Genomic DNA, 18,732 nt, shown 5'->3' on the forward strand with positions numbered 1-18,732 from the left:
GTGGGAAACTTCCTTTCAGGCAAAGGAACGTAAGTGCAAGGCCCATTCTTTAAAGTCTGGATGTAATTTACTGGCCAGCGTAAAGCGCTTCTTGCTACATCCTTTCTGAAGGCCTTCCTCCCAACCGCCTATTTTGGAAAACCCCATTTGTCCTTTAGGGAAGCTATTTCTTTTCGTTCAGTCCCGAAGTTCAGCTTCTTCTCCAGTTGTCGGCCAGATCTGACTCTGGCTGAATCGGTTAGAGAGAGAGAAGTGAAGCTGCACACGGTGCGTGTAAAACACGTCTGCCTGGCTGGAGTGGAAAGTCCAAGGGGGGGGGAGTCCTTTTCAAGCTGAGTTTGTGGTTAAGAGGGCAATTTTCCAGCTGCCCACATTGATGCCAAACCCACGGCCACTTTAGTTTTTTTTCCTCTTTTTTATGCATGGACTTCGCAGCAGCCCTCACATGGTGCGTGTGCATGCACATTCCTTTTTGAATACTGCCCCGGGTGGGAGGGAGAGAGAAGTCCTCATGGACACTTGCACCTGCTTTTGTAATTGGATATTTTTCTATGGAAAATATCCCATAGATTTGAGTGTTCAGTCTGCATGGGTTACTTTCCACCCCCAGGACGCTCCCTTCTCTCTGTGGGTTCTCCGTGCAGGCTTCTAGCTGTGTAGAGCGAGCACCGTTTTCTGACAGCTCTTTTACCCAGATAAATGACTTGAAAATGGTCCCTGCCCATATATAGACCGCTGTTTAAGAATGTATTTACATGGTCCCGATTCACTTGCTTTTCCCTACCTACCCATGGCCAGCCTGGCTGTCGGTGACTGGGCAGCTTCCCGCAGGTCTGGAAGAGAGGACCACCCGAGGAAATCTCTCCATCACCTCCGTACCCAAACCAGCAGGTCAGGAGCTTTCATGAAAAAAAATGGAGATAATACCTACCAGACCTGAGGCAGGACATGCAACAACGTTTGGTCGAGGAGGGCCCCTGCATGATGCAGGATCTTGCCGACGCCAACTCATTGGCACCAAAGATATGGGACTTTAGTGGATGGCCACCAAACATGGTATGTGGGCATCCTAGTACAGGCCAATAGGAGTCACTGTTGAGAAATGATTACAAACTCCCCCCCCCCAGGACTGTGAACGCTGTCTGCCGGGCTGGGGAGCAGAAGCCGGTTCCATGAATTGAAATGCCTCAGATGTAGCCAGCAATAAACCTTGCCTGATTTGGGTGCGATTGCAGCCCTGCCAGCTCCTGTGCGTGAGGTTGGAAACAAAGTCCTTGAGGGGCCCATGATGCTGAAACGCATGTCCTCAAAAAGAGGAAATAACTTTAGCATTAAGTTATCTACTCTGATTCTGAACCCTGATTGCCTCAGTGGTGTCTGAGCTCATGCAAAGCCCATGGGAGTACAGCCAGCTCTCTTGCGTGACACCTGGAAAACAAAGCCCAGACTCAACAGAAAGGCTCTGCACCCTGAAAGAGCTTAATGTTTCTATGTCTTCCTGACTTCCCCTCCATGTATTTAACATCCCCCACCTCCTCCCCAGGCCAGTGAGCATGGCAGTGGGCCTTGGCCAGGGGTAATCTTTCAGTGGTCGATGCCTCTGCATTGAGTCTGACTGTAGCACGGTAATCACTGCCTCCTCAGAGGCCAAGCCTGGATTTAGGCGGGTGCCAAATTTTCACAGGCGCCAGAGCATCGCCCGCACCTAGGCCTTTATCCTCTATCCGGGTGTTTCCTCTGAGCTGTGGCAGCGCTCAGCTCCGGCAGTAACAGCAACACGACTTTTAAAAAGGAAACGTAGTGCCGGGTCCTCCGGCCGCCCGCCCTGCAATGCTTTCCATCGTAACGGGAGGCCCGTGTGGGTGGAGGGAAGGGGGCACCGCAGGGTCTGCAGAGGCCCCGCACTGCATTTCCCTTTTAAAGTTGTGTGGCTGCTACTTCTGGAGGCGGACACTGCCGTGACTTGGGGAGTAAGGGGGAAGGGCCAGAGAGGAGAGGAAATGGAGGCAATCTGGGTACCCTCGCCCCTTCTCCTTCCCATCCTCCTTATTTCTGTCTGATGACTTTGCCGGGATGAGGGGGCTGAATTCCAATCCTCCCTCTCTCCCCTGTTGCCTGGGGATGCCCAGTATATAAATCTGGCCTTGTCGTCAGGGGCACTTCACTTACCAGCAAGTTTGATTGAACGAAAATTAAAAATCTAAGATTAGAGTTACTTGGAGTACTAGTTCTTGTTGGGAAGTGTTTTTGCAGCTGAGCTTTCCAACAGATGTAGACAGGAGCACCTCTGAGCTTTGATCAGCCACATTTTCCTGCGCTGATAATAAACCTCAATTGTCTGTGTTTGAGAAGTGCTCCAGATGTGAGAGATAAGGGCCAAATGGTTAACAGCAGTTTCCTGGATCTGGGAAAGCAAAAACCCTGTTAACCACTCCCAGCTGCTGCTTTTCCCTCTTTCCTCACCACTCTGCATCTTCCTGTTTTTTATTTCCTGCTGAAACCCCTCTACACAGTGTCGTGCCCTTGATCTTTTCAGCTGCAGAGGCCCCCTTCCCACTGTCCTTGGGAGCTGTGAGGAAAGGAGAGCGAAAGAATGAATTCAGTGCAAGAATCCCTTTAAAAGAGCAGTTCTGAGTGCAATGTGAACAGTTCAGGCTGGAGATTCCAAATTACAGAGCCTCTGGCACTGGTAGCCCAGTTTCAGGCATGTAGCCAAAACGACTTACATACACACTCTCACTCTCACTCTCACACACTCACACTCTCTCTCACTCTCACTCACACACTCTCACTCTCATTCCCACCTTTTTTTGTTAAAGGGAGTGTGAATAACTGTCTTCAGCATGCACGCACACACACCCTGGTCTGCCATTACTCTTAGTTTTTCACAGCTTAACGCAGATCCCCAGGTATAAAGGGCATCTTATCTCTCTGATTATAGAGCTCATATGGACTCAGCCAAATGTTTAACATCACGTTGTTCCCCCTTTACGCATTTAAGAATTGCACAAATGTTGGTGCTCAGGGCAGAGGTGTTGGGAGCTGCCTTACCACTTCCTACTTGCTTCCATCAGAAGGTGGCACAGCCCCTGATGGTCTTGCCTGTAGCTCTTTGGTGACCCAGATTCATCATTCAATGTACCAACTTCCCTCCCACTGAATCAAATGTACACCTTTTTTTTGTTGTTGTTGTTGTTTTTCATTTTATTTCAGTTTGTGTGCCTTTACTTTGTTTTTAAAGCAGATTATGTTGCTTGTATTCATTGATTTTTGTGTTGGTTTTTTTTTAATTTTGCAAATTATCTTTCTTTTTTTTTTTTGAGGCATTTCTGTACTTTTTAACTTTACTTTGTTCCCTGCCCACTTTCCTCTCTGGGTGCCCGTCTCATGTCTGCTGCAGGCATGACGTCTATTCTGCTGTCGGCCGCTGGACTGCCTTCCCGCCTATCGCCTCCTGCCGGCACAGCTGCTAAAACACGCAGCTCAGTTAAGAAACGGAAGAAAATGCCTAAGAAAGGTAGTTTCTTTTGAACCCAATGCTCTTTGCTTAGTCTCCTACAGAAACGTGTTTGCTTGTTGTGGGGGTTTTAAATGTTTTAGTGGGCCTTTTGCCCATTTTCGTCCAGACCCAGCTCTGATGAAAATAGAAGTGCTTGGGCTAGCTGGGACGAGGTAGCGGTAGCCGGAGAACCCTGCTCGGCTTGCTGGGGCTGGTAGCGCTGCAGAAGTAGTGCTTACAGGTGCTTTGGGGAGGGGGGCAGACTGATTAGAGTTCCCATATGGCTCCAGGTCATAATCCAGTCCTAGTTTTATCCCATGCATGTACATAAGAGCATAAGAACATGCCCATACTGGGTCAGACCAAGGGTCCATCAAGCCCAGCATCCTGTTTCCAACAGTGGCCAATCCAGGTTTACAAGTACCTGGCAAGTAGTTCATATTTTCATAGGGGACTCAGTGGGAAATTCAGAATTACACATCCATGCATTCAGTGGGGTAAAACCAGAACTGGATCATCCTGTTTCTTGGGACGCAGAGCCATTTGGTAGTCCTAATGCTGTTATTGTTCAAGTGTGACACCTGCTAGATACCCAAACCACAGCCTTGTGTCGGGGACTGGATTGGAGGCCTTATGTGTCCTTCCATCAGTGAATGACAGCTGCGATGAAATGATGGGACAGCAAAAAAAACCAAAAACAATTCCGCAAATTTCTATTAAAGGTCCATGGTAAACCTTCTGATGCTGATGCCTCCCCTCCTTTCCCTAGGATACAGCAAACACCTACGTTGTACAGATCGTTTACAATTCTGCCTAGGGCCGTTGTGTATCTAGCTCCTCCTTCCATCCACTGCTTTTAGCTGTGTTTGTGCTTGATCTTTATTTTAACCAAACTTATTTTAACCTTATAAAACATCATTCTGGTCAGGATGTCATGTGCTTTTTTTTTTTTTTCCTGTTCTCAAACCTTACCCAGTTTTCCAATATCCTATGAATTACTTGCAGAAAGCTGTCCATGAGATCACATGCTTGCAAGGTTCCATCCCCAGAGAGCTTATAATCTAAGAGGTCGCTATTGAAAGGCTGTGTGCACAAAACCTGCTGTTCAAAATATTTCCTCCTTCCGACTGCATCTATTTTATTGTACACACAATTTATCCAGACCAGAAAGGACATTGATAGGGGAGGGGCTAAAGACAGTGAGTGCACATTTTGAGTGCTTGCCAGCTAAAACTGCAAGCTTAAGTCTGCTTAGGGAAATAGCTAACGTTTTTTATTTGGGTAGACTGCAGACTTATCTGGGTAAGTCCCATTGAATGTCCATGGAAAGTTACTTGCATAGCTTTACCCAGATAAATTTGCCATTCGCAGGCTCTGAATATTGACCGGGGAGTTTTAAGTGACCTGCCAAAGGGGAGCTGGACTGAGGCTCAGACCTGACTGAAAAGTGAGTCGGTATCGCACCCCTAGACTTTGGGGATCACCAAGGACCTGGTTTTCTCGGTTTTTATTTGTAATGTTGTTTTGCATAATAAACTCAAGAGCCAGGGTTTAGAGAGAGGACCTCTTCTAGGAGTCACTTATCTCGCACTGCCACGTACACCTGCCAAATGTAATATATGAAATGTGAATATTAGGTGTCCAAAAGTAATTCTGCTAATCTGTGATCCCTAAAGTGGCAAAAACATTTTTATTTGTGTGTTTTTCAAAGGAAATTGTGAGAGAATAGCTATAAGGAAGCTAATAACTTAAGTTATTATATTAAGGAAACGAGCTCTGTCCACTTCAGGTCCAGCACAATGGAACTCTCTCCCTCCAGATCTCCGGCTAGAACGATGCCCGATTTCCTTTAAAAAAAAAAAAAAAAGGCTCAAAACCTTGCTGTTCGACCAAGCCTTCTCAGAATTCAGATGACCCTTTCAGTTTATTATGCTGTTCTCTAATTAGACCATCGTTCTGGCGAGCCTCGCTTTTTCAGACGATCAAACTAGTTATCCACCCTGTACCTGGACTCAGTGTCATCTTCTTAGGCACCGGGCTCTATACCTAAGTTAGTTTCCGGCCCTCCGGAAAAGATCATTTATTTATCAGCTCTGTTAAACCCAGTTTCATTGATCCAAGTTTATTCATCCTTTTGTTTAATGTAACGCATTCTTACATGCTTGTTATTGTTCTAATGTAAACCGAAGTGGTATGTAACTTGTTACATGAATATATAAAAGTGCTAAATAAATAAATAAATAAATAAATATAAATGACCAAAGTATGCGCCCATTAATAAGCAGATACTGAATTGTCCCTATTCCGCTTCAAATCCAGTACTGCCCCTGTGCTGGGAAGTTCATTCGGGTTTCAGTGCCCCCTTCCCCTCCTGCTGATTTCTGGGGTTTTTGTTTGAGCAGTTTTAGTAGACTTTCTCAAAAATACCCCTTCAGCGATTTCTTATCTCTGCTGCCAATTCTCTTGGTTTTATTAATAGTTCCTTTTTCTTCTTGGCTGTAACATGCGCTATTTGTTTGTTTTGTAATTGTAAAAAGGTGTTCCCGTGTTCTTAGGGCCATGGCTGCTTGCACACCTGCTCTTGCACGGTTTGTGTTAGAATTCTGTGTTTTTGTGTGCAAGGGTGAGGTTTCTCTGGGCTGCTGGTGACAGTCGTCTCCTTGGGGTTGAAGTGGCCAAGTAGGAGGAACTTTTAAAAGCATCAAACTCCTAACATCTTTTCAGATAAAAATGTGAATAAAACTAGGGTATGGCAAGGTTATCTTAGATAGGAGCTGAGTTCTGGGAACTGCTTGGGAGATGGTAAACTGAATCCTTGGGAGTTTGATTATCTTTCATAATCCATGTGCTCTTGAGAGTTTATGTACTAAATCCTTTTGGGGTCATTATGTTGGTAGACCATAAAGAAATCCTTTGTCACAATTGCAAATCGATATAATCTAACCATTTTTTTGCAAACTGATAATCTAAATGTTTTTTTGCATGTGCTGATACTTAATGAGATGAATCAACATTCAGCATGCAGAGCCTGTTGCCTCTAAGATTTGGGAGGCTGAGAGAGACTGTAGAGCAGATAAAGACCAATTGATCCATTGTCTGCCCAGGGGACTGGCACAAGATTTAAAAAAAAAAAAATCAGATTTGGTGCAATTAAAACATTTTCAAATGAGTCCTCATTTATACACGATCGGGTTATTGTCTGGGTGTCCTGTTTGTCATACAGTCTTTATTTGTGTAATATTTACATACCGTACAGAAGATGGGCCTTAATTTTAGGAAAGGAGCCTTAAGCTTTGGTCTTAGATAAACAAGCAAATAAGATTCTCCTAGGACAAGCAGGATGGTAGTCCTCACATGGATGACATCATCAGATGGAGCCCAGCACAGAAAACTTATGTCAAAGTTTCTGGAACTTTGACTGAGCATACTGAGCATGCCCAGGATGCCCTAATCCAACCATTCACGCAAGGTCCCTCTTCAGTCTCTCTCTGTCCGCAGGGTTTTTGCTTCGCAGGAGAGTGAGCTTGTGGCTTTTCTTGTTGGAAATTGCCTTAGGAAAACTTTTCACTGTCTGTCCCATTTGGGTTTTTGTGTAAATTCACCCATCGCAGGTTCTTCTTGGTTCCCTTCAGTTTTCCCAGTTAGGTTTTTCAGCAGTTCGGTAAGTCTCTTTTCACTTCCGTTCCCCCTCCTGTGGCGGCGGTACCTCTGTGCCCACCGCTGTCAACTGCCCACCATCTTTGTTTTTCCCCTTTTTCTTCTTCCATCATGGCCTCGTCCAGTTTTCATCGGTGCCTCCAGTGTCTGAGGACCATGTCCATCACGGACCCCCACAAGGTGTGTGTCCTCTGCCTGGGGGCATTGCACAATATCTATGGTTGCCGCATGTGCACCCAGATGACCCCTAAGGGACGTAGCGCTCGGCTTGATAAGATGGAGAAGATCTTCCGGTCGAGGAAGTCCGAGGCATTGACATTGGCATCAGTAGTATTGGCACTGATGGACCTGGAAACCGCACCAATGGACACCGAGCCGTTGGCGGGGTCAATGGTTGCATCAACTCCGGCAGATAGGGGCGCTGGGGACCGACCCCTTTCTGTCTCTTCCATGTCAAGGACATCGGGTTCATCATCATCACCTTCAGCATTGGAGAAAGACCGACTCGAGCACCAAGGGATGCCAAGGAAGCATCAGTTCCGATCGTCCTTGATGCATGGTGCCAGGTTCAGGAAGGCACCCACTCCTGCCGTGATGCCCCCGAAGCGCCCCCATGGTGTGGAATGCCCATCCTCCATCTGTGCCAGGGAGTCATGACAGTCTCCACTGGTTCTGGTGCCAGTCGCTGATCCACCTCAGAGCTCCGAAGAAGATCTGGCCACCCCTCCTGTCTCCCAGTCAGTTTTGGCATTGGCAACTTTCAAGGAGACAGTGCCAGTGTCAGCACTCGCCCTGCTGGAACTGCTGTTGGAATGGCTCAATATGCTTATGAGTGTGTTACTGATCTAGTTGGCATCAGTTCCCAGGAGGCCATCGATGCTCAGCAGGGCACTGATTCTTCCCCGACCGATACGGTGTTTGTTGCCGGTTCCTTCAAGGAGGAAGCTCTATCAAGGCCAACAGAGACACAGGCCTGCAGCCCCTCATCCAGCTTTACCGGGCACCGGTGCCACTGACGCCCATGCCTCTGGACAAAGATCAAGCACCCAGAGCCCCATCCCCTGTAGACTACAGTGAGGATGAGGCCCATATGACCTCTGGAGGATGACGCTGTGGAATCCTCCTCAGAGTACTCGGAGGGTCTCCCTTCAGAACAGTCTCCTCTAGATGAGCGAAGGAGGTGTCCTCCAGAGGACCTTACTTTTGTAGGTTTTGTACGGGCAATGGAGGAGGCCAACCCTTTTTCAGTTAATGATGGAGGAGGATGCCAGTCATAAGATGCTGGATATTCTCCAGTTCATGGAGGCCCCTAAAGAGATTGTGGCGGTCCCGGTGCACAAGAACGTTAGGGAGTTGCTGCTGAGGATCTGGGAGCACCCCCTCACAGTACTGCCATTAACAGGAAAGTGGATGGGGTTTACCTCATCCAAGAGGCTACCGGATTCAAGAAGCGTCAGCTGCCACACCAATTGGTAGAGGTCAAATCTGCTGTCAAGAAGGTCAAGCGCTCTCAGACCTGTGTCTCGGTGCCCTTGGGAAAGGATCATAGAGCAATGGATGATGTTGGGAGGAACGTGTTCCAAGGGGCCATGCTTATTGCCCGCATTGCCTCTTATCAGCTCTGCATGAGCCAATACTCTTGCATCCTCTGGAAGCAAGTGCAGAGGATGGCCGAGTAACTGCCTCAACAGCAGCAGGACCCCCTCTTATCACTGGTGCATCAGGGCCTGGTGTGCTGAAAACACAAGGTTTGTTCTACCTCCTGTGTTTTCGAGATGGCAGTGGGAATTGGTGCCTGCAGAATGGCATGGCTGTGGGTCTTGGACCTCCAGCCGGAGGTACAGGAAAGACTCACTGACCTGCCATGCACAGGAGAGAATCTGTTTGGAGATAAGGTGAGGGACATGGTGGGCTAACTGCAAGATCACCATGAGACCCTCCAACAGCTCTCCACCAGCACTTCAGGCCCGCCCTCCTCAGCCAGGAGATCCACGAGGCATGATCAGAGGAAGACTTTCTACCACCAGAGGAAGTACTGTCTTCCAACCCCTTGCTCCCATTCGCAGAGGGTGAGCTCACAGGGCCATGCCAGGCAACAGAGAGCACCCAAACCGCAGCCTTCTCCCCAGCTAAATCCTGGGATGGGGTTTTGACTGGATCGTAGGGAGTCTAAGCCAGTCACCTGTACCCGAGATGCTGGACCCCCCCCCCCCCTCCCTGGTTGGGGGTAGGCTATGGTTTTTTGTGGATTGATAGCCCAGTATAACCTTGGACTAGTGGTTCTTGTCCATCATATGTTAAGGGTACCAATTAAACCTATTGGATGTCCCGCCAAATTCCCCCCCCCCCTCCCGTGCCCATTTTGGGAGCCAGTATCACATCAGGAGGTACTATTTCGGGAGCTCTCTGCCCTCTTAATGGTCAGAGTGGTCGAGCCTGTCCCACCAGGGCAAAGAGGGCAGAGATTCTATTCCTGGGATTCTACTACTGGTACTTCCTGATTCCAAAGAGAACAGGGGGACTCCATCCCATCCTAAACCTAAGGGCCTTGAGCAAATTTATCAAAAAAGAAAAGTTCAAGATGGTTTCCCTGGGCACCCTGATTCCCCTCCTGCAAAAAGGGGACTGGCTATGCTCCCTCGATTTAAAGGACGCATATACTCACTTCCTCTGACCTGGGAAGATCTCGATGTATCTCAGATTTGTGGTGGGAAAACACCACTTCCAGTACAGAGTGTTGCTGTTCTGGCTATAATTGGCCCCATATGTCTACAAAATATCTGGATGTGGTGGGGGCGCATGTTTTTCCCTTACTTGGAAGATTGGCTGGTCAAGAGCACCTCCCAGGCAGGGGCAGTTCGGTTCTTGCACTTGACCATCCTGGTGTTGGAGTCACTAGGGTTCATCATCAACTACCTGAAGTCCCATCTCAGCCCATCACCTCGATTTACTTCATAGGAGCCCTGCTAGACACAGCTCAGGCAAAAGCCTTTCTGCCGCGATCCAGGGTGGTCACCTTGGCGTCCATAGCAGTGGTAATTCAACAGAGCCGGCAGGCTTCAGTTCAGCACATGTTTACACATGCACAGAACCCAATGGACCCTGAAGTTGCAGTGACAACAAGCTATGCAGAACCTCTGGGCTCGTGTCCGAGTCACTCCGCTTCTCCGGGACTCTTTGTCCTGGTGGTAAGCTCTCTTGAATTTGGAACGGGGAAAATCTTTCCAAAATCCACCTACCCAAATTGTCCTAACCACGGATGCATCCACCTTGAGATGGGGAGCTCATGTAGAGGGGCTCCACACCCAGAGTTTATGGTTCGCCCAGGAAGCACGGTGTCAAATCAACTTCCTGGAGTTCTGGGTGATCAGGTAAGTTTTATGGGCTTTCAGAGATCAGCTGTTCAGCAAAATTGTCCTGATACAAACAACCAAGTTTCCATGTGGTATGAGAACAAGCAGGGAGGCACAGGATTGTACCTTCTGTGTCTGGAAGCGATCCAGATTTGGTCCTGGGCCCTGTTCCACGGGATGGTACTCAGGACCATGTATCAAGCTGGAACGGAGAATGTGATAGTGGACAGACTAAGTCGTGCCTTCACACCCCATGAGTGGTCTCTGGACCAGGGGGGTAGCGAACTGGCTTTTCCGCCTCTGGGGAAGTCCGGAGGTGGACTTATTCGCGTCCCCCTGCAACAGGAAAGTGACTCAGTTCTGCTCCCTGTACAGGTTGGACGGCAAACAAGCTCAGACATCTTTGGGGCAGGGGTCTTCTGTATGCATATCCTCCAATTCCTCTAGTTACAAAGACTCTCTTGAACCTTCGCGAGGATTGAGGGTCTATGTTCCTCATAGCCCCTCATTGGCCAAGACAGATTTGGTTTCCACTCCTTCGGGAGTTGTCTATCTGGAAACCGAACAGTCTGGGGACTTCCCCAGACCTCATCACGCAATATCAGGGCAGGCTGCGGCGTCCCAACGTCCAGGCCCTGTCGCTCACAGCCTGGATGTTGAGAAGTTGATCCTGCAGCCGCTTAATCTTTGAGGATGTGTCTAGAGTCCTGGTAGCTTCCGGAAAGCCTTCCACTAGAAAGTCCTATGGACTGAAGTAGAGGAGACTTTCTGTGTGGTGTGAGCAGAAGGCCTTAGTTCCATTCTCCTGCCCCATGCAAAAACTGCTTGATACTATCTGTAGCTATCTTAAAAAACCAACTCCATTAGAGTTCATCTCAGTGCAAGTGGTGCATACCACCCAGGTGTAGATGGTACACCCATCTCTGTACAGCCTATAGTTGTACGCTTTATGCGGGGTTGCTTCAGTTGAAGCCTCCCCTAAGGCCTCCCACTGTGTCTTAGGACCTCAACGTGGTGTTAGCTCAGCTGATGAAAGCTCCTTTTGAGCCGCTGCGCTCCTGCAACCTGAAGAATCTGACCTGGAAGGTCATATTTTTGGTGGCGGTCAGTTCAGCACGCAGGGTCAGTGAGCTCAGGCCTTAGTGACTTATCCACCTTATACTAAATTTTATCAAGACAGGATGGTCTTGTGTACACATCCTAAATTCCTGCCTAAGGTAGTGATGGATTTCCATTTTAACTAGTCTATCGTCCTGCCAACATTCTTTCCCAGGCCCCATTCGCACTAAGGCGAATGAGCCCTGCACAGTTTAGATTGTAAGAGAACCTTAGCCTTCTATCTGGAGTGGACAGAAGCCCATAGACAGTCCACCCAACTTTTCATTTCCTTTGATAGGAATAGATTGGGAGTTGCTGTGCCAAACAGTTGACTAGCAGACTGCATCTTCTTCTATTATGCCCAGGCGGGACTGCATCTTGGGGGTCATGTCAAGGCTTATTCTGTCAGCCATGGCAACGTCAGTGGCCCACTTGTGAGCAGTTCCCATGGAGGAGATCTGAAAGGACTGCAATGAGGAGTTCTCTCCATACATTCACATCTCACTACTGTCTGGATAGAGATGGCCAACTTGACAGTAGGTTCAGCCAGTCTGCCCCTGGGAATTTCTTTGAGGTGTAGAACCCAACTCGCCCTGCCTAGGGCCCTTTGTTTGGGTTCAGGCTGTCTACCCCTCTGTTATCAATAGCACTGTGTTTGTTAAGCTCCTTGGCACCTGGTTGGTGCTTGTTGGTCCCTCTTTTGTGTTGGGAAGCAGCCTGTGCTAGGGATTCACCCATGTGTGAGGGCTACCATTCTGCTTATCCTAGGAGAAAGAGTTGCTTACCTGTAACAGGAGTTCTCACGAAACCCGCCCACCACCCCGCAAAGTTTGGTTTCTCCTATTTTTTGTATACATTTTCCGTAATTCTGTTACGAGACTGAAGAGGGGACCCTGCATGGATTAGGGCATCCTGGGCATGCTCAGTCAAAGTTCCAGAAACTTTGACATACGTTTTTTGTGCTAGGCTCCATCCGGTGATGTCACCCATGTTTGAGGACTAACATCCTGCTGTCCTAAGAGAACACATGTTACAAGTAAGCAACTCTGCTTACTCCAATTTGCTTCTCTGTGCAAGGTGACCTTGCTTCTTTATTTAGACCTCAGGATGAGTCTGAGTAGTTGGAGGTATTTATTCCTGAATTCAGCTGGAAGTACTTATATGTCCAAAACCAAATGATCTGAACTTGCAGACGTAAAGATGTAGACCTGCAGGAGGCACAGCTCTGTGAGTTGCACTGCAGTCTAGGAGACTTCCCAGGGGCCAGAAGATGTCAGTGGGTTTTGTCATCTACTTGTTTGATTCTCCTGCCTCCTAACAAACTAACTTGATGGAATTTGATCTCCGTGCACTGTTTTCCTTGGCACGTCAGCTTAATGTTTTGCTTTCTGTTTGTCAGCGCTCTTCTTTCCTGAAAGAAGAGCGCTGTTTGTCAGCGCTCTTCTTTCCTGAAATCCCTAAGGCAAAGCTTGCAGTAGCATTTATCCGGGATGGAGGGGTTCCCAGAGATACAGGAACACTCGCTTATAAAAGACATGCTGGGCAATTTAATCAGAAAGATGTTTGTGTGTTAGAAAGGCAGCTTGATTCAGAAACACATGAAAAGATGGCACTGCCTGCCTTTCTCTGAAATGACAGATTTGCCCAGAGCTGCCCCTTCTTCAACACTATTGTTTTCTTAAATCATGTGATTTATTTTGTACATATACTATGATTTATACTAGGAACTTAAGGTGTTTTTGTTGTATGACTATTTTTTAAAATTTGTGTATTGTATAATTTTACAATTTTTTTAGAATTGTACCTGATGGTTATTTATTTGGATTAAGTTTAATTGTATTTATTTTAATTGTATTTTGGGTATTTTATTATTTTGTAACGTTTCATTTTTGTACCCTGCTTTATATTTATATACTATGGGGAAAAAAAAAGTTATACAAAATGTAATTAAATTAGATACTGCACTCGGAGTCCTATCCTGCCCTGTCCCCTCCCCACTCTGCAGATTATATGCCAGGAGGGAGCTATGCCCCATAGTAGACATTGCAGTAGGAAGACTCTTGCTCCTGCCCGCTTGCTGCAGATATGTTTATTTTATTGATTTGAAACCTTTTAATGTCACCACTCTTGATTTAAAAATCATCCTGAGCAGTGTAGAACATATGTTTAAAAACCAGAATAAAACATACTTTCACAGCAGCTAACAACCAAATATAAAAATAATATAATCAAATAATACCGCCTCACAAATCTGCCACTGCCCAATTCTGTTAGGCCTTCTCAGTGCATGCTATACACTCCTGGGATAGAGAGAGCCCTCCTATCCCCACCCCCCACAACCCCTGGGCACACTCACAGTGGAGGTTGCATTAGGAGGAGTTCTGCACTCCCCTGGAAAGGATCAGCATTAACAATCCAGAGGTTGTTTTCATTAGAGTAAAGAAAAGGAGGCTGAAGAGATTGCGCCTGACAACTGAGTAAAGTGCTTGAGCCTCCTGTGAAATGAAGGAGACCTTGTAACTTGCATTTCGTAGTATTGGTGACCGATTTTTTTATTCATTTCAGACATCACCAGTGACCCTGAGCATATCGTGATGAAGTACTTGGATAAGACGGATGGCCCTCCCGATGAGGTGAGCAGCAGGACCAATTGAAAATGAACAGCTGTATCTGTACAATGCTGTGCATGTCCAGTAACACTTTATTATTCATAGTAGCGGTTGTAAATGTTCCTGCAGTTGAATTTACGGTGAATGTCATGGATGCAGTGAGTGATGTCTCTTATGACGAAAGATGCCATCTCCTTTGCCTGCCCCAGCCTTGCTTGCTGTCACTCGGCTGTCCACAGTGCTCCCAACACACCATTTATCCTCTGTTAGAAAGAGGGCTTATTACTTCCAAAAGCTTCCTTGAGCAAGAGGGTGTTAGTAAATGACATCCAAAAATTTTGATATTTAAATATATTGTATTATAGGACTTCCAAATTTTGGATCTATTGAAATATTTTACTTCCAAAAACATATATTTTTTTCCTGAGCCATCTGGATTATTATTGTTCAGAGAAAACCTAGAATATTTTTTTCCCAGAATTCAGACCTATCTGTGCTCTGGGAATGCTGCCATGATGCAGTAGTTGGTGAATTCTACAGTTATTTTCTGCCTGTAAGACATTTGTACCAACAGTGATCTGTGTGTAAAAGGTTTCTTTTGCGTATAGGAAGCTAGTTCCCTTCTCACTAGCAGATTTTAGGAGTAGATTTAGGGAGGTGCCACCATGATCTGCACTGGGCCTAGAGAAATCTGGATCCCTATAAGAATTAACCAAAGATGGTGTTCACAAGCTTTCAAGACCATGTAAATCCTTCCTGGCACATTTTAAAAGGGACTTAGTGATATCCCAGAAGTGCTGGCATAACCTGCCCATAGTGGCCAATCCTAAGATCCATGAGCATGAGGCAGATATGTGTTCAGAGAACACACATCTGCCTCATGCTCATGTTGGCCATTTGAATTGTATCAAAGCTTGATGAAACACACGTGAAAGGAAGGGTATTGGATTAAGTATAGGACATGTAAAAACCAAAGAAGAAAAGGCCTGAAATAGCCTATAGTGGAGGTGGTGGTAACGACCACTGTAACAGAATTTAAACACACTTGGGAAAGAGAGTAGTGACAGGAACAGCATTGAGACGTTGGGTAAGAGATATGAGTGGAGCTGGTGTTGGGTTTAAGATGGTTATACATGAGATCTTAAGATACAAAAGTAACATAGTGGATGACAGCAGATACGGACCAACTGGCCTCCCCAATCCCCTCCCCCCCCCCCAGTACCTTACCATTTTAGGTAGAAAATATTTGCTGATCTACCCAAAATGGTAAGGTACTGGGGAGGGGGGGAGACAATTGGGCAGATTGGGTGGACCAGTTGGTCCATATCTTCTGTCATCCACTATGTTACTGTTGTATCTTAAGGTCTCATGTACAACATAATCTTTGGGCAGTCCTTATGTTGGCCCTGTAAAAGATACCACAACATGCAAAGAATCCTGGGTTCATGAAGGCAGGTCATCTTTTGGGATCCGGATTCTGTGCCTTTCTGTAGGGTGAATTGCCACCAGGCAGCTAAACAGCATAATAGGTTTATGGTGTCCCTCTGGTCTGACTTATTGTATGGTCCATGCACAAAAGCTGGCGTAGGTGACAGTGCTGTATGCAACAGTCATTACCCAAAGCTAAATCCAGATGTTGCTATCTACATATATACACAGTGTGTGGCTGCCAGTGTTCTGTGTGTCTCTTGATTTGGCCATCAAAAGCTAAACTTTATCTTTTTTTTTTTTTATTTATTTTTTAAATGTTTCTGTACTAAAAATAATGCATCAGCTGCTATAATACAAAATTATATAAAAAAGAAAACCTGCTGTTTTCTGTTACTTTTAGACTCCCCCAAATTACTATTAGACTCCCCCAAATCCAACACATAAGTAAACCATGGTGAGAGAATCTTGACCCACAAGACACATCCATTACCCATTTCCCAGAAAGCAATAGCGGACCAGGGTTTTTCTGATTGAAAAGCAACCCTCTTTGCAGCATCTATAAACAGCCTCCGTATGCTCGAGACTGCAGGATAGAAATCTTTAACCAATGAGAAGTGCCACACAGAGCTAACGGAGCCTGTTTTCCAGGACACATTCATGCGTGTTCATGGATAAATAAAAAAAAATTCTTATCAGAATTCCCCTGATATTATGAAAAGTTGGTATGGATAGGACATGAAACACAAGTCTGAGAGTGGTTATTGGGGGGTGGGGGAGACACCTCATAAGCTGCTTTCCCGTCGGAAAGTAGACTGATGAGGAGAGCTGTGACAAATGTTTTGTAAGCAAGGGCTTGTTTAATGAGTTCCAATGGTTACGCAGTGTTACACCTCACGGTACCCAAGAGGAAATCCATTAGCTGCCTCTGCCCTCTCAGCTCTGTGCTTCATTTTGTTCAAGTTTATGCTCCGGTAATACAATGCTAAGCTCAGTTTGCAGGGGAATAATGATGCTATAGATCAAGGAAATGATCTCTAACCAGACAATTTGGATGACCAGAACACCAAATGTGAAAAATGAGAGCCTAAATCAGATAAAATAAGGCATACTTCTATTTTATTTTAATTTTATTGTGCTATGTTGTATGTATTATTTTATATTTTGAATGTTACTTTGTAAACCACTTCAAACAATATATTTTGCAGAGTGCGGTATAAAAGGCATTTTAAATAAATAAAGGACTAAGTTCATTTAACGAGAGCAGAATATAGCAGCATAAGAGATACTATGGTTTTATATATGGTAGATATTGTTTTAAGTTTGGTTTAACACAGTAAATCACTCTTATTGCAAAAGTTGTGAAAAGACCTTATGTCTAGCCCAAACTAGTTAGCTTGCATATCTTGAACACATTGCCAGTTAATTACCATTTACAATTACATTTACATTTATTTAGATTTATAAACCACCTAACACTGAAAGGCCTAGGTAGTGAACAAAATAACATACACAATGTAAAATAAAAAAAAGTAAAACAGAGAATTAAAATCATTAATAGTCAAAATAAAACAAAATAAATTAAAATGGGCCAAATTAAAAAATAGAACATAATGAGTTAAAACGAACAATGAACACACAAGTTTAAGTGACAAAAGGATTCACAATAAGCTAAATTAAATAAAGTAGTAATTTAGACTGTTAATCTTATCAGGAGTGCATGAAGATGTCTTAGAGACAGTTTCAGTCTCTCTGGTTCTTCACTGCAATCAGTTATCCTGCTCAAAAGGTCAGTCCTGTCTTGTGGCAAGGAGTCAGTCAGCTGGACCTCTGGTGGGCAAACAGGTTAACACCTGTGGGCCCGGTGCTTACAGAGGTTCTGAAGTTATGCAGGCAGGAGTGAAGAATGGCTTTGCTTACAAAGGCTTGGGCAAGAATGAGGTCAGCAAGTATTCCAGCGTTAATGGAGCAGGGCTAGGCTAAGTTCAGTCTTGAAGCTTAGGCTTGTGCTTCATTAAAAATATCGTTGTGATGTTCACACGTGCAGTCTGTGTGTGGAAAGTTCTGAGTGTGTGTGTGTGTTTGTGAGTGAGTGAGAAGTCCAAAGGTTTTCTTCAGCAGGTCATCAAGTACTCGCATATACATACAATCCAAAAGTCAAAATTGATCGGCGTTTACCACAGTCCACTGGCATAGGATTGGTGGGTTTCGGATATGACTTATTAGCTGGTATATGTATGCAGATTCTCATGTGATGACATGGGCTGGAAGACATCTGATGAACAGAATTGTGCCTCATTACTGGATACAGTTTTGTTTTGGGGGTTTTTTTTTGTTAAGAGGTTTGTGTCTGACGGTACCAGCTAGGTTGTAAAGTGAAGACAGATTGGTCGATATGGAGAACAATAACATCTTCTCCTTGGTGTAGTTCTCACAGGGATTTACATTAAAATGCCGGGGCCATCATCTGACTTGCCTTCCATGTTGTGTTTCTCGGGCCTGTGCTCAGTTTACTCCTTTTTAAGGGTGACTGGCTTATCCCCTCATAACCATTCTCTTCAACAGAGAATTTCTTTTCTGTAATTTATCAAACAGACCGAGCCACACTTCCTCTGACATATGAAATCCCAAGTCCCTTTCCCAGGCAGATTTATATTCCTCCAGGGCATTAACTGTTACATTTAACAATATATGGAATATTCTTGAGACTAAACCCTTGTTTGATGCCAAATTAATCAATCTTTCAAAAGGAATTCGAACCTAGCAGCACCCAAACATATAGTGCTCTCTGGAGAAAAGTCCCTTTTAACTGAATAAACTGAAAACAACATTGGCTTACATTATCATTTGCCTTAAAATTGTCCATTTCTCCTTTTTGGGTCATGGTCCTTGCTTCCAGCCCATTACAGAGGTTGTTAGATAAAGTGATCATCACTGATGCCTGCAAAAAAGGGCTCTGTTTAGCCAGGTTTACAGCAAAAGCTTCACAAATTAGGTTATTATGTGTCGCTTCTCCTCCTATGGGCCGGACAGAATGTGCCAGCTCACTATTGCAACCTGCTTTCTTCTCTGTGGGCCAATAACGTAG

At 45.5% G+C, this 18,732-nt stretch overlaps 1 protein-coding gene across 3 annotated transcripts in view; it reads left to right on the forward strand.

Moving 5' to 3' along the window:
- Positions 1–18,732, forward strand: part of DTX2 (deltex E3 ubiquitin ligase 2) — an 89,634-nt gene that overhangs the window by 62,345 nt on the left and 8,557 nt on the right. For 2 of the 3 annotated variants that reach the window (XM_029612627.1, XM_029612629.1), the window contains 2 exons: positions 3,401–3,517; positions 14,173–14,240. In XM_029612627.1, coding sequence (XP_029468487.1) covers positions 3,401–3,517; positions 14,173–14,240 — 185 coding nt within the window. The remainder of the gene's footprint in view (positions 1–3,400; positions 3,518–14,172; positions 14,241–18,732) is intronic. The other variant, XM_029612628.1, reaches the window with a different exon arrangement.

The sequence above is a fragment of the Rhinatrema bivittatum genome, chromosome 8 (assembly GCF_901001135.1).
Source record: "Rhinatrema bivittatum chromosome 8, aRhiBiv1.1, whole genome shotgun sequence".
Lineage (NCBI taxonomy): Eukaryota > Metazoa > Chordata > Amphibia > Gymnophiona > Rhinatrematidae > Rhinatrema > Rhinatrema bivittatum.